This window comes from Octopus sinensis, linkage group LG6 (genome assembly GCF_006345805.1).
Source record: "Octopus sinensis linkage group LG6, ASM634580v1, whole genome shotgun sequence".
Classification (NCBI taxonomy): domain Eukaryota; kingdom Metazoa; phylum Mollusca; class Cephalopoda; order Octopoda; family Octopodidae; genus Octopus; species Octopus sinensis.
Window position 1 is genome coordinate 41,500,660 of NC_043002.1, and position 16,272 is coordinate 41,516,931.

The 16,272-nt window shown below is 34.8% G+C and overlaps 1 protein-coding gene across 1 annotated transcript in view; it reads left to right on the plus strand.

Annotated features, from left to right (window-relative positions):
• Positions 1-503: 503 nt before the first annotated feature.
• The window catches only part of LOC115213222 (low-density lipoprotein receptor-related protein 4), a 457,280-nt gene continuing 441,511 nt past the window's right edge, over positions 504-16,272 (plus strand). Inside the window, exon 1 of the mRNA XM_036503508.1 lies at positions 504-670. Coding sequence (XP_036359401.1) covers positions 625-670 — 46 coding nt within the window. The 5' untranslated portion in view covers positions 504-624. The remainder of the gene's footprint in view (positions 671-16,272) is intronic.

The following is a 16,272-nucleotide window of genomic DNA, read 5'->3' on the forward strand; positions in this document are numbered from 1 at the left end:
CTGCTATAAGATTATATAAAATTGTATTTTAAAACGCATGTAGTTTTTTTTTTTGTAAATGTATATATTACACAGCGATGTCGTTTTAGTTAGATTTTTTTAAATGAAACATTTAACTACGATACGTTTGTACCATGCGTGTAAATCTGAGGCATTGTTTATATAGATAGGAAAATACCTGGTCATAGACACATACGCACAGACACAGACTTGCATATAGATTTATATATATATATATATATATATATATCCATCCAAATATATATAAATTTTACATTATATATATATATATATGAATATAGACATAGAAAGAGATAGATAAATATTATACTATATATACACACACAATTCGGTGGACTTATATACTATCTACCACTTCACCGGCTCGGTGCTACTTCCAACATACACAGTATTAGGCCCGCCTTCTTGCCGTCACTCAATGTCATAGCCTTGCTCACTTCTTCCTTATTTATACCCCCCCTCCACCTCACAACTCCGCCCACCGTTCTATGTAGTTTCGCGCACCGCTCTCATCTCCATTCACGTTAACTACAACACAGTAGTAAACATTCGGATTTAGCTGCATTTCCTGGAGTCCAGATGAAGCTTGGGAACAAGTGAGGCATGAAAGCTATCATAACTTTTATTATAGTGTTTGGGTATTTTCACGGTAAGTCTAATTTCGTGTATCTATTTGAGTATGTGTTATAGGCTTCGGCTCGCATATATGTATGTATGGATAATATATACTACATATAGCATGCTTTCACCTCCTCATCCTCTCCTTCCTTGTGGTGTGTGTGTGGTGTGTATATACATACATATATGTTTTCTCCCGCTTTATCTCTTGTTTATCTTGTAAATTTGTCTTCCCTACCTCTCTTTTCATTCACCGTCCTATTTTGGGTCTTCGTCTGTCCCTGTTTTATTATTATTATTATATATATTTATCGTGATTTAAACACTATGAACAGCAATACAAACAATTTGATAATAAAAGTCCATCGTTGATCTTACAGGATCGCAGCCCTTTATTTTCTCTCTGCCTTTTTACTTCCTGAAAAAATAAATAAATGATAAATAAAAGAGGGGAAAATATTCAACAACGATATGGAATTGTTTTTCTTTCTTTCTTTCTTTCTTTTTGTTTTTTTGTGATGACCAGTCTTACATTCCTAACGGTAAACGTTAGAATTAGAGGCAGAGGACAGAAGATAATGGATAGAGAGACAAGTTTTATTTCTCAAAATAGAATTTTTCAATTGAATAGGACAGTTCCCAATTAGAAACCTGACATAGTTTTACAAAAATACAATCCATTTAACATTATTGCCAATTAGACTGTTAAGTAGCAGAAAATAATTAAGTAAACAAACATTCAATGAATATGAGGAAAAAAAGTGCATTCATTCGTTTAAAAGATTATCAAGTGCAAAGAAACTAAATTTTCAATTGTTATTATAAATCTATTTGTCAAGCCTTCATTTATCTACAAAGTTTTAACTCTTTAGTTTTTAAAAAAATTAAATCGTGTTAAAAATTCTAATGAATTTATCGTTTATTTGCAGAAAATATTTTTTTGCAATCGTTCACGAAATTGCATAATTCGTTCGACTGAGTATTTATTTATTCCTTATACGCTTCATCTAGCATTGCGAACAGTAGAACTAACAGAGCTTAAGAAAAAAACCAGGCCGAGCTGCTTTAGTGGACCAGCTGTTAAATATATATAACCACAGAATGTCTGGTGTTCTTTAATCTATATCTCTGAAGGCGACACGAATCCCTTTCTCTATCAACGTCATGGCGATTTCTTGTGATATCTCCCCTTGTTTGTCTCAGTTTACACGATAGTAACTAGAAATGACCGTTAACTCCGGACTGTTTGGAGATGTAGCTAGATTAAATTACCACTTACACCTTTTTAACTCCCGTCCCTCTCTTGTTTTCAGCCTTTATCTTTCTCTTCATGACGAGGGAAAAAAATGTTATCTAAATCTTTCCTCTCTCTCCGTTTTTTCGAACTCCTTTTTCTATTTACTACCCTTTATTATATTAAGAACCGACGGCGAAGCTTACAGAACAAGTGGTCAAGCAGCGACCTTAAGAGGTGGCTGTCGGTCAGAGTTCAATCTTAGTTCACGTGTAGTGGCCGCAACCTTAAAAAGTACTTGTTGAATTTCTAAAATGGAAATCCCAATCCCCCCCATTAAAAAAAAATCGTTTTCAATAAATTCTCAGCAAAGTTTTTATACACCTGTAATAAGTTTTAAAAGCCACTAACTTGCTGGCACATGTAAATATTATGTGTGTAGTGAACAGTATCTGAAAATCTATGTTTATGTATGTCTTAAAAGATCTCTGTGTGAAAGAAATATATATATATACTAACCTCCGTGTTAATTGGTGTATATAGATTGCTAGAAACGATTTATCAGAATTCTTGCTATACCTTTAGATGACAGGTCACTGATAGAGAACGACGCTTGTGTCTATGTGACAGTACTGTCAAAAATGGTTACATCTGTTCTATATACTCGTGACAGAATCGGTTTTTATGGTCTAATCTTTCACGAAGATAGCATTTTTTTCACGGTATTTAGTGAAATGTAATCGAACATCACACACTTTTTTTTCTTAAATTCATAAATAGATATAACTGATGCAAAGGCATTACAAAAAAAATGCAACGAAAACACTCAAACCCCGATATTCTTGCAAAAGAAAAAGTAATTGACTAGAAAAAGATACAAGAGTGTATTAAAATACCTTTTTTATGCGTATATTGTATTTGTGTGTGAATATAGTATTTGTGTGCGTATATAGTATTGATGTACGTTGTATGGTTTTATATGATTGCAATGTGACTGTACATGTGTTTGCATAATTGCGTTACGATTTTAGTACATATATCGTTGCGATGACTGTCTCAATGCATTGTCACTATTAGTATAATTTAGTGTATGTTTATATAGGAAATGTATACACATATTACACATTCTAACGTGCACTCGATGCACACGCACATACACATACATACACTCACTCACACACACATACACACACACATATAATCTGCTGATGTAGTGTGACTGCATGTGATGCTGTATGTATTATGAGAATTTTGTATTTGAAGACATGTATTGAAACCTTATGTTGTGTTTGAGCTCGTGTACGTGTTCCTATCATGTATCATAAACAAACACACAAACATTCGCTATTCTCAACTATGAATCTATATAGAAAGAGGTTTTCTTTGTCTTTTTAAACAATTTTATCTTTTCGTTATATGTATATTTTTTTTGCCAAAGACCTTTAATTTCCTCCCCCTCATGCTGATAAAAGGTTATTTACCTCTGATTAATTGATGAAATTATCTCAAGACAGTCACAGCTCTGAATAACAATAAAACATATACCAACATTATCACATCTCTTCTATAATTATTTTTGTTCCCTATGAATGGAATCCGTAGCATTAAGCTGTGGCATCACATCAAAATCTTCTTTTGACATTGCCCACCTTTGTAAAAGAAATTGTATTAAAGATATTCCTTCCGTCAGGGAATAATGAATGATAAGAGGACATTGGCATTTGAAATAATGATCTTGTGTCTGTGTGTGTCGTAGATACAAAAGAGGATAACATTTAATGTCAAAGTAAGGAAGTCTTTTCATTTTGGGTTACGAAGAGAAAATAATGAAAATATAAAGATAATTCTATATAGTTTGTTGAAAGTAATAAAATCCAAGGCTGATAAGAGTTTTCAGAAGATAGCTAATAATATTTGAAAGTAGTGTTCGGTTATGATTGATTTCCTATAAAAGTTAATTTTAGTTGCCAAACGATCAAGGAAAGCCAAATGATAAAGGTTTACCTTTGCGTCTTTCACTACTGCTGTCATCATACCTCAAATATTTATCATTTGATAACGTTGGTCCTTGATTTGGTTGACATAACCCTTTTTACCAGAATGGGCAAACATCTTCAACGTTGTCATCAAATTTGTTCTACCTGTTTTATGTCATTTCTGTTTTATGTCATTTATCTTAAATATTTGTTCATTCGGGAAATGTTGAGATAATGCAATCTAGGCTATTTCTAAAATTTGTAGTACTAATTTCTTGCATACAAATAATTTTAAAAAGCTGAAGAAAGACACGAATTTCACAACACCCAAAGAACCCATCCATCCTAAAATAAATTGGCGTAACATTCTTTAAAATTTCGTTCCTCAAATACCTGGAGTCAAACTTATATTTGATTTCTACAACTCATAATGAACCAACAAAAATATTTCTACAGTTAACCCTTGCCTGATCAATACAACAGCTAAATCTCCTTCAGAGAACTCAGTACTGTTTTCAGAGTAGAGATTACACGTTTTTAGTTTGAAATGATTAAAGAACACACTCTCCACCACTCCCTCCCTCACTCCACTCGTAAAAACAAGTCACTGCAGCATGAAATACCCATCAAATGCTGATCCAGCTACTATGGCACTTTGTATGTGTGTATATTTGTATTTCACCTGGCTACATTACATATGTATATATATATGTGTGTGTGTATGTGTATTGAAATATTTTGCATCTGTAAAGTTAATAAGAGTATATATTCTCCATATAATGTATTGAGTTCTTCATTATGTTGAGGTTTTCAACTTTTATTGAAGAATTAAACTATATGTGTGTGCATATATATATATATATATATATATTATATATATATATATATATATGTGTGTGTGTGTGTGTATATATATATATATATATATATATATATATACACATATATATATATATATATATATACACATATATATATATATATATATATATATATATATATATTTATTTTTTTACTTGTTTCAGTCATTAGACTGCAACCATGCTGGAGCACCACTATGAAGGGTTTTTAATTGAACAGATTGACCCTGGGACATAATTTTTGTAAAGTCTAATTACTAATTCTATTGGTTTCTTTTGGCAAACTGCGGTCAAGTGGTGATGGGGTGGGGCAAAGACATACACACAGATCATCATCATCGTCATTTAACGTCTACTTTCCATGCTGACATGGGATTGACTGTTTGACTGAGGGCTGGCAAGCCAGAAAGCTGCACCAGGCTCCAATCTGATCTGGCTGGATGCCCTTCCTACACTCCGAGAGTGTAGTGGGTGCTTTTACGTGCCACCGGCACGAGGGCCAGTCAGGCGGTACTGGCAACGGCCATGCTTAAATGGTGCTTTTTATGTGCCGCCTGCACAGAAGCCAAGTCTAAGTCCAGTCATAGAGTGACCAGTGGTTTTACATTCACAAAGGCCTTAGCCTCATGAATGTCTGTCAGATTCTAAAGCTGAAGACAATGGTGAAGAGTAACATTTTTCTTTAACTTTAGAGTCTGACAAGACGTCCACAGGGCTAAGTCCTATATGGATGTGAAACCATTGATCATTCTATGACTGGACATTGACTTAACTGCATATAAATACATTACTGCTCTATGCTTTAGAGTGTGCTTCTTTTCCGGTATTTAATACATTGACGATATATACATACATATATATACATATATACAGAATGGACTTCTTTCACTTTTTGTCTATCAAATCCACTCACAGGGCTTTGGTCAGCATGAGGCTATGGCACCATGCAGTGGGATATATATATGTATATATATATATATATAGTGAGAATTTACAAAAGACAAAGACTGGTGTATAAACAACAAACAGATGTATTAGTTTAATGTTAGGGAAGTAAGAAAGTCTTTTACATTTCGAGCCTATGCTCTTCAACAGAAAGGAACACACAAATAAACAGGGAGAAAAAATAGAAAAAGGTTTAGTGGCTAGCGATCTATCATGGCAAATGCCGGACATATATATAAAACACTCAGAGCCACTCAACAATAACAGCTCTTATATTCAGATAAACTATGCCAGTCTTCATTGTTCAACAGCATTTACCTCACCATAAGACATTTGTAGACTTGATTTATTTAAAATTACCATGCTTGCTTATTTACAACTAACATGACATCTTAATCACTGAACATTTTTCTTACATAACCATTGTATTTATTTGTTTTAAGTAATCCTCTTATGTAATCCATAATGTTTTAGGATTGAGAGACATGCATACACTGAGATGTAGGTTATCCTTGTTTACTTCTCAGTGTTATGCTGGAAATCCTGTATAGGAGGATTTTTAACATCACATTGCAAATTTCCTTCTCCAACCTGGGAAATTCAGCTTTGTTGTTATTTAGGCCCAGGTCAGCCTTGATCCAGTAGAATTAAAAGCTTTCTGGTATGACCAGCCTGTTATTTTGTGTGTTTGATACTATTACAGTGCCCAATATATCCTTCTCTTTTTAAGGTGGCAGGGTTTGTGGTGAGGGAAATTTGTTGCTATTTCTAGCAGGTCAACAATACTGTGTTAATGAAGTACTAATCCTTTGGCAACACTGCACATAAGGATGAGTGAACATGTAACATACACATACATGAGGTGTATGTAGCTGAATTTGAGGACACAGGGTAAAGAACCCCTTCAGTCATGAATGGCTATGTGATTGCTAGTAGAAAGTTCCCCTCTGATGTACAAGTCTGGACAAGGTTGTTTCTGAAAGTCTCCCATACATACCAGCCTCCCCTCTCAATGCCCTTGATGTTATCCAAGGGAAAGGCAAAGGCCGATACAGCTTGGCACCAGTGACGTTACAACTCATTTCTACAGATGAGTGAACTGGAGCAATGTGAAATAAAGCGTCTTGCTCAAGAGCATAACACACAACCTGGTCCAGAAATCGAACATGCTACTCATGATTGTGAGCTTTACGCTCTAACCACTGAGCCATGCACCTTCACTTGAGGTCATAGATCTGTGTTGTACATTGTCTGTTTTCAGAGGACCTGTGAAGAGCATGAATACAATTCCTTCCTCCAGACCAAAACTACTAAATAAAAAAAAAAATTGTGAAATAATTATATAAGTGCAGGCATGGCTATGCATATAGGTGGAGATGTGGTTGTGTGGTTAAGAAACTCCTTTTGGAACCACATAGTTTCAGGTTCAGTCCCACTGCATGGTACCTTTAGTAAGTGTCTTCTATTATAACCCTAAATTGACTAATGCCTTGTGAGTGAATTTAGTTGCTGGAGACTGTGGAAGCCTGTCATATATGTTTGTGTATGTGTGTCCCACCACTTGACAACTGGTGTTGGTTTGTTTACATTCCTGTAACTTAGCAGTTTGGCAAAAAATCCTGATAAAATAAGTACCAGAATTAAAAATAAGGACCCTGGTTTGATTTGTTTGATTAAACCCTTCAAGGCAGTGCCCCAGCATGGCCGCAGTCCAATGACTGGAACAAGTAAAAAGCAGAAGATATAGTTTTAATAATTTCCAATATTGGCACCAAACAGCACTTGTAGGTGAGGTTATATTGTCGATTGAATTGATGATTCTATATATGCCAAGAACTTATTGTCAAAATAAAAATATCATTATCTCGTAATCAATCAAATTGAAGAATAAATACTATATTTCCTTCCCGCCCTGCTCCACCTTTACCTTTTTCCTAATTGTGTAGTTGGTGTTTGCAAGAGCATCTAGCAATAAAAATCTCCTGCATCAAGAATTGATGTAAATATTTCCAATTCATAACAACTGTCCAAACCATTCAACTATAAGATGCAGCTAAAAGACATTTTCAAAACAAAACCAAAAAAAAAACAAAAAACAAAAAAAAAACAGTGAAAAATAAATACATACATAAAACTAATAAAAATATAACGGATTGATAAATATTTTTCATATTCTTAATATGTTTAGCTTAACATGAGGATTGCTTGCAACTGAATCAATTCCACCGAAGGGTGGTTAGTAGAAGTGGTTGTGCACGAAAAAACCAGAACCACTAAAAGTATAAAAAGAAAAAGAAAAAAAAATTGAAGAACACGCAACTAAGACTATAACTGCTCACTGATTGTTTCTTAGAAATTTCTCAACTTTGATTCCTGTTTATCAGAGTTCCAACGGAAGCAGTGTCTTGAATGATAATGAATTATTCATAAACGCTGATAAGAATCGCTTAAAAAAAAACAAAAAAAGTACATCTGATGTGCATTTTTTTTTTTGTCTTTGTCAGTGCAGAAAACTCATAGCAAAATGAAATGATTTTAATTTAGAACTGATCTTTCTTCAGATTCTGTCTCTTCTAACAAACATCTAAAAAATATGCTTTAGTATATGACAAAAATCTCTTTAGCAATTTTGTCCCTCTCCTTGAAATAACATTCGAAATATTTAAAAATATTGCAGTTATTTTGAAGTTACTCTGTATTTGCATTTTTTTTTTTTTGCTGAAATTCTTTTTATTATTATTATTATTATTATTATTATTATTATTATTATTATCTTTTGCAATTTTATCTGCAAGAAAATATTTTCGGTTAGTTTTTGATTCTTTGCTTGGTGTCATTGGATTCTTTTCTTGTATAACAGGAAAAGACGAAGGCTTTTACCATACAGTTTTTAGTTTTGCATAATAATTTTTTTCTTCCCAAGAAGATCAACTTGTTGCGAACAACCCTTTTTATAAAACTCTTTAAAAAAGTATTTGAAACCGACATTAAAATATAAAACCATTCAAGGAAAATAAGGACCACTCGCTTCCTTTTATTTTTCTTTTGAATTAATTTGAACCAGTTTGTCTATCAAACCATATTACTGACTTAGTGCAGGTATGGCTGTGTGGTTAAGAAGTTTGCTCCTCAACCATATGGTTTCAGGTTCAATCCCACTGCATGGCATTTTGGGCAAGTGTCTTCTACTATTGTCCCAGATTGACCAATGCATTGTGAGTGCATTTGGTAGATGGAAACTGTAAGAATCCCATCACATACACATGTATATGTGTAAGTATGCATGTTTGTGTCCCTCTTGTCTTGAATTGCATGATGGTTGTGAATGAGTATGACAGCCATACAAACAGGAGTCATTCGGGAAGTACTACCTTGCTTTGAAACAGTTGAGGGTTAGTGACAGGAAGGGTATCCAGCTATAGAGAATCTGACTCAATAAGTGCTGTCCAAACCACGTATGAAAGAATGGATATTAAAATGGTGATTTTTTATATTTGATTCCTCTTGGCTGAATATTAAGATTTTCGGCTTACTCTCTCAAACCGAAATAAATATCTTTTGTGCAATATTCTGTGCACATTAAGGTGGCGAGCTGGCAGAAACTTTAGCATGCCGGGCAAAATGCTTCGCGGTATTTCGTCTGTCTTTACGATCCGAGTTCAAATTCCACTGAGGTCAACTTTGTATTTCATCCTTTCGGGGTTGATAAATTAAGTACCAGTTGCGTACTATGGTCAATGTAACCGAGGGCTCCCTCCCCCTCAAAAAATTTCAGGCCTTTTGTCTAGAGTAGAAAAGAATATTTTGTGCACATTATATAATATCTTACTGATTCAAGACTAGAATTAAGTAGAAGGTAAAACATTTATTGAAATAAAAGAAACATTTATTTGATCATAATTTGTATTAGTTTTTAACTGCTTTTATTTCTATATGCAACATTTAATACAACAAAGCACAGCCAGGAAGCTTTGACAATGATGTAACGTCTATGTATACATTAACTTAGTGGAGTAAACAATTTTTATGATTAGGATATCTGTGAGATTGTTTTGCTGTTGTAGGTTGACTTAGACCAGCAAAAATCTTTTTCATTTGTTAGATAGATCACCAGCTCTACTCAGAGCAACATACAGCTGACCATATGTGAACACATTTAGTAGCATGACAAATTGAAGTAAAAATAGTGATAGATAGATACTTGAAATTTCTTTTGGGGGAGGAAGGTAACTTCCTAAAATTCAACAGAGATAAAAAAAAAAACATTCCGAAGTTTTCTTAAGAAAAATTTAAAGAACATAGATTCACAACTTTCTTTCTATTTTGTAATTAACTTATTTTAACCCTTTCATTACTGTATTTATTTTGAGATGCTCTATGTTTCTTTCAATTACTTTAAATATAACAAAGAATTTAGTAAAATAGCTTCGTTAGGAACATAAATTGTGACTATGGAAGATTTTAATTCAAAACTTATGAAAACAAAACATTTGTACTACAGAGCCAGAGGTGGTTTCAGCTGGTTTGGTATCGAAAGGGTTAAAAGAAGAAATTTATAACTTTTGAAAGTAGTAGCTTAATAATGTCTTTAAAGATTGTGTTGAGAAATGTGTGTGTGTGTGTATACATAGATGCAGAGAAAGGGAGAGGCTGAGTTGTGAACCAAACTGGAAGTTATGTATGTTACGCATGACAGATTTGGCAAAAATTATTATAGCAATTTATGGTCTTTTTGGTGTTTTCTTCTTTTTTTTGTGAAGTGACAGTAACATCAGAGTGTCAGAATGTAATAGAAATATTAGATTACCAGATTAAAATGCCAGAAGTATTAGAAAGTTACAGAATTGCTAGAGTGTAATGCTACAGTGTCAGGAAGTGAGATTTGTCAGAAAGTGACAGAAATGTTATCAGACTTAAATGCTGGTGTCAGAAAATGGCAGAAGTGCTTGCAATAAGATTAAAATGTTAAAGGCAGAAATACTACCGGGCTAAAGTGCTAGAATTGTTAGTTCAGACAAAAATGCTTGTGTCAAAAAGTGACAGAAAGGCTATCGGACTAAAATGCTTGTCAGAAAGTGACATAAATGCTTACAGACTTAATATACTAGAATATCAAGTAAATGATAAAACCAGAGCGAAAAGCTAGTGTCAAAAAATTAATGAAAATATTAAAATTCTAATCTGTCAGAAATTGATAGATTTACAATAATGTCAGAGAGTGACAGAAATGCTACTTCCAGAAAGTGATAGAAATACTACCAGACTAAAATGTTACTTCCAGAAAGTGACAGAAATGCTACCAGACTAAAATGTTACTTCCAGAAAGTGACAGAAATGCTACCAGACTAAAATGTTACTTCCAGAAAGTGACAGAAATGCTACCAGACTAAAATGTTACTTCCAGAAAGTGACAGAAATGCTACCAGACTAAAATGTTACTTCCAGAAAGTGACAGAAATGCTACCAGACTAAAATGTTACTTCCAGAAAGTGACAGAAATGCTACCAGACTAAAATGTTACTTCCAGAAAGTGACAGAAATGCTACCAGACTAAAATGCTACTTCCAGAAAGTGACAGAAATGCTACTTCCAGAAAGTGACAGAAATGCTACCAGACTAAAATGCTACTTCCAGAAAGTGACAGAAATGCTACCAGACTAAAATGTTACTTCCAGAAAGTGACAGAAATGCTACCAGACTAAAATGCTACTTCCAGAAAGTGACAGAAATGCTACCAGACTAAAATGTTACTTCCAGAAAGTGACAGAAATGCTACCAGACTAAAATGTTACTTCCAGAAAGTGACAGAAATACAAAGAGTCTTAAATAAATATATACTTCTCATTCTGATATGTATATGTGCATGTGTATATATATAAGGAGACCCCTGTGCTTGAGGAGACCTATTGAGTCAAGTACATCAACATAAAAAAATCAAATGGAAATTGTAGTTGTGGTGCCGGTGGCACGTAAAATGCACCAACCGATCGTGGATGTTGCCAGCCTCACCTGGCACCTGTGCCGGCAGCACGTAAAAAGCACCCACTATGCTCATGGAGTGGTTGGCGTTAGGAAGGGCATCCAGATGTAGAAACACTGCCAGATCAGACTGGAGCCTGGTGCAGACTCTTGGCTTCCCAGACCCTGGTTGAACTGTCCAACCCATGCTAGCATGGAAAACGGACGTTAAATGATGATGATGACATATATTTTATACACACACACTCAAAATGGAAACAATGAACACAAAAAGAAAACACTGGAGGGACAAGTTTTAACAAATATATTTAATGCTTAAAAGGAAAGGAAACACACACACGTGCACAAGTAAACGATATAAGCAATTATTTTTTTTGTCTGCGCTGATCAATACTAGTGAAGTAGCTAATCAAATGACCAGAAACAATCTTATCGGTCCAGCTGCTTAAATGAACTCGTTAATTTGGTTGATTGTCATTTTGAGCTATTGTCATGCATTCTTGTTTTTCATTTTGAGGATATGCAAACGAAAAGCATATCCTTAGGAAAAAAAGTACATGGTCCTCTGTAGACAGGACGTGAAGGTAGTCGAGAAAAGTGTTACTATACTAAATACACTGTGGAGGTGTATGGCCTTGCAGTTGAGTGTTGGTTTATGATCAATCATACGATTACACATTCAATTCCTGTATCAGCTGGTATTTTGTATCCTTAAGCAAGGTATTGTGTTCATATTGTTCCTGTCTATTTCGTTGTAACGAGTACCCTCTGGGTGCTGGTCTAAGACTTCTCCCTCCACCTGTCACATCTTGGATGTTCTACTGGTTTAAGTGACAGGTGGTCAAGAGAGTGCCTCTGCTTTTAACTACTTAAGTGTATCAAACAACTAGCAAAATCATAGTACAATCTACCAGGCTGGCTAAAGCCTTTCGCTCCCTATGGAGCAGAGGTCATTGGCAAGTTATCTCCAGTGTTTTCAACTTTGGGCTGTCCTTTCTGCTTCTCTCCCTGCTTTTTCAACTCTGCTTCACTTTCCTACCTCCAGTTACTTTTGGCGTGTCCTCTCTTCTACCTTTCTTGTGTGTTCATGCGTTTCCTTGAAGGAGGGCCTTCTCCTCCCAGGCCTTGTTGGTTTCAGATTGTCATTGATACCACTGTAATTTTGCTTTTCTCTAGATACAATTCTTGGCCCCTACACAAACCCATTTTTATCTCTGGAAAGAGGTGGTGCATATTAGTCAGGCTCTTCTCTTTTGACCTGCCCAGTATGGGAGTCCCTCCCAGGAGCTGACATAGCTCTCAGGATCATTGAGGAGCACAAGGCACCTTACCACAACAAGGACAGGACCTTGTAGAAACTGTATTTACTACTTGATAAAGACATCCAGTAACTATATAGATGTCTTATTTAACCCTTCAGTATTCAGATAACTTTGTCAAATGTAATTGCTTATTTATTCCCATTGTTTTAAATTTATCATTCATTATCTCATAGCTTCAAGATTTTGATGGTGTGATTGTAAATTTTTAGAATAACATTGTAGGGTATGTGTGAGAAGCCAGATCTGTCTGGGCTGAACATAAACCAGGTACAATATCAGGGCTGGATATGGCCAGTTTAAATGCTAAAGGGTTAATTATCGTTAGTTAGTTGTGTGTTAAATAACTTGAGCTGAATACAAAAAAGAAACCCTATTAACTTCGCTGTAAGATTTGTATTTCACCTCGTATTATAATCTGAACTTGTAACTTCAAAATTATAAGTTCAAACTGTGCTATAACTAATGTAATATCCTCATGGAAATCACCTGGTAGAAAATAGTTGAGAATGGAAAAGAGTAAGAAAAGCAGCCATGAGTTCATCATCATTTAGCATCTGCTTTCCATGCTGGCATGGGTTAGATGGTTTGATTGGAACTGGTAAGCCAGTAAACTGCACCAGGTTCCAGTCTGATTGAGCATGGTTTCTACGGCTGGATGCCTTTTCTAATGTCAACCACTCCAAGAGTGTAATGAGTGCTTCTTACAAGCCAGGGCAAATAGAATATTTGTCCTGGCAATTCATATGGAACCATTTTACATATGGAAAAATGGCAAGCGAGGAAAGAAAAAAGAAAAGAAAAAGAGCACTCAACTCTAAAGGAGCAAGAAATATAAAACAAAATAAAAAACATTACAAAAACAAGTCCTTTTCCTAAATATTGTGAAAATATTTTTTAGCATCAATGTTGTTGATTCTGAGACCTTTTAAGAGATAATATTTACATTGATGGAGGCAGATGCTGGGATGCTATTTTCCATGCTGATCTAAGGCATAGGAGTGGCTGTGTAGTTAGTAGCTTGCTTACCAACCACAAGGTTCCGGGTTCAGTCCCACTGTGTGGCACCTTGGGCAAGTGTCTTCTACTGTAGCCTCGGGGGGGGGGCGAAGCCTTGTGAGTGGATTTGGTAGACAGAAACTGAAAGAAGCACGTTGTATATATATGTATGTGTGTGTTTGTCCCCACCAACATCGCTTGACAACCGGTACTGGTGTGTTTAAGGTCCCCGTAACTTAACGATTCGGCAAAAAGAGACCGATAGAATAAGTACTAGGCTTACAAAGAATAAGTCCTGGGGTCGATTTGCTTGACTAAAGGTGGTGCTCCAGCATGGCCACAGTCACACGACTGAAACAAGTAAAAGAGTAATACATTTCAACATGATAAAATGGATATCAAATTGATGATAATGATTGTAATGTTGATATTTTGCTGCAAGTGTAAATATGAAGTCGGTAGGTAGTGTGTGTGTGTATGAATCTAAGTGAAGACATACAATTCAATGTCACCTTGCATGGTTTCTTTGAGTTCTGCTCTTGTAAAAAAAAAAATCTTTTCATTTGATTGATTACACTTTTTATCTATGAGAGTAAGGTCATCAATATTTTTTTGTTGTTTTGTTTTGTGAGTCTTTAATAAACAATAATTTAAGTGTTACACAATTTTTTTCATTAGTCACCCATGGAATGATAAGAATACTTGCCAATGTCGTATCCATTCTAGCTCTTAAATCAGTCCTGATTGTTCAGTCTTTCTTCAGACATACTGTAAATCCTCGAGTATAATCCGCATTTTTTTCCCTAAAATTTAAAGGTCAAAACCCCTAGTGCGTACTATATACAAATTTGAAAATGAAAATTATTTTCTAAGCAATGTCCGCGTCTCTATTTTCTGTCTGGCAATGTTTATTCAAATGCGTTTTGTGATGTCAGGCGCAAAAATACCTTGAATCATACATAACTTGCAATTAGCAACATTTATTAAACGTTATTACTGTTATTTCTTTATTTTCTGCAAACAAAATGCACAAAAAAGCTACACATTTGCATTATGCTATATATACAATAATAATAAAGGACGTTACCATATACACTTTTACAAACCAAGGACGCTATATAGACCTTGACTCAAGTTAGAGAAGGGGTGCGTATTATACGCAAGGTTTAGGTTTTTCAGAGGTACAGCCCCCTAAAAATCCCCTGCGTATTATACTCAAGGATTTACGGTATTACATTTAGGACAGTATATTCAACGTATCCTTTCTTCTGAAATGCCCTTATTTGCTAGTCATCCATTGTTGTTTAGCTCAGGTCTACCTTAAACTTAGCAGGCTTATTATCAAAAGTGCTCCAGTTGGGCATGACAAAGCTATAATTTGGTATATCACAGATTTCATTTGTTCAATGTGTCCTTTCTCTTGTTATTAAACCAACCATATCTGGCCCAAATATTCTACCTGTTATTGTTCAAAGTGGCCAGATCTAACCTCTCACACCTGCCCTAAATAGTAATTAATCATCTCATTTGAAATCTCAAAGCTACAAGAAAATGCATGATTAATTCAAAACTATGTAAATGAATATTACTTTTGAATACTAAAGAACTAAAGACAGAAAGGTGTGATTTGTGAGTTGTTTGGTTTGTATTTTTAATTGGTAGAGCAACTACATTATGGGCTTCATGTTGGTGGTACTTATAATACTAAAGTGAATAGTCTCTTCTCATATTTAGCGCTGTGGAGTTGAAACAAAAAACTTCGACTCTGACTCCTCTTTATGTAATTGATTGTGGTCTACATATCTCAAAGCATATGCATACGCTTGTACTTTGAGTAGGCCTTTATGTTATAACTGGTTTATATTAAAGAATAAAGATATTGTGAGTCGGAGTTGGTATAGTTTTACCGACTCCAACTATCCTTTAATTGTGTCTGACTCCACAACTCCTGCTCATATTACCTATTTGTTACAAAGGAAACTGAGCTGTTTAGAGATATCTTTGCAAAGAAGCACAGAACATTGTCTAAACAAAACTGACTCAATTGGCAAAAAAGAACTGCAGCACTGTGAGACTCAAGACTCCCTGAAGATCCATATGACTAAATTGTAGTTCTTAATTTCATAGTGATTGGAGAATCACAAATAGCTTTCCCTGCTGTTGGAATTGAGCTCAACACTACAAGCCATTAAAGTAATGTGCTGCCACTGCTTACAGCAATGAACTAATTGTTAGCCATTATATTGACTTGGCTGTCTAGCCACTGCTATTTCTTCTGTACACTTGTTGAAAAGTAACATGGTTTAAACTTTGGTGTATCC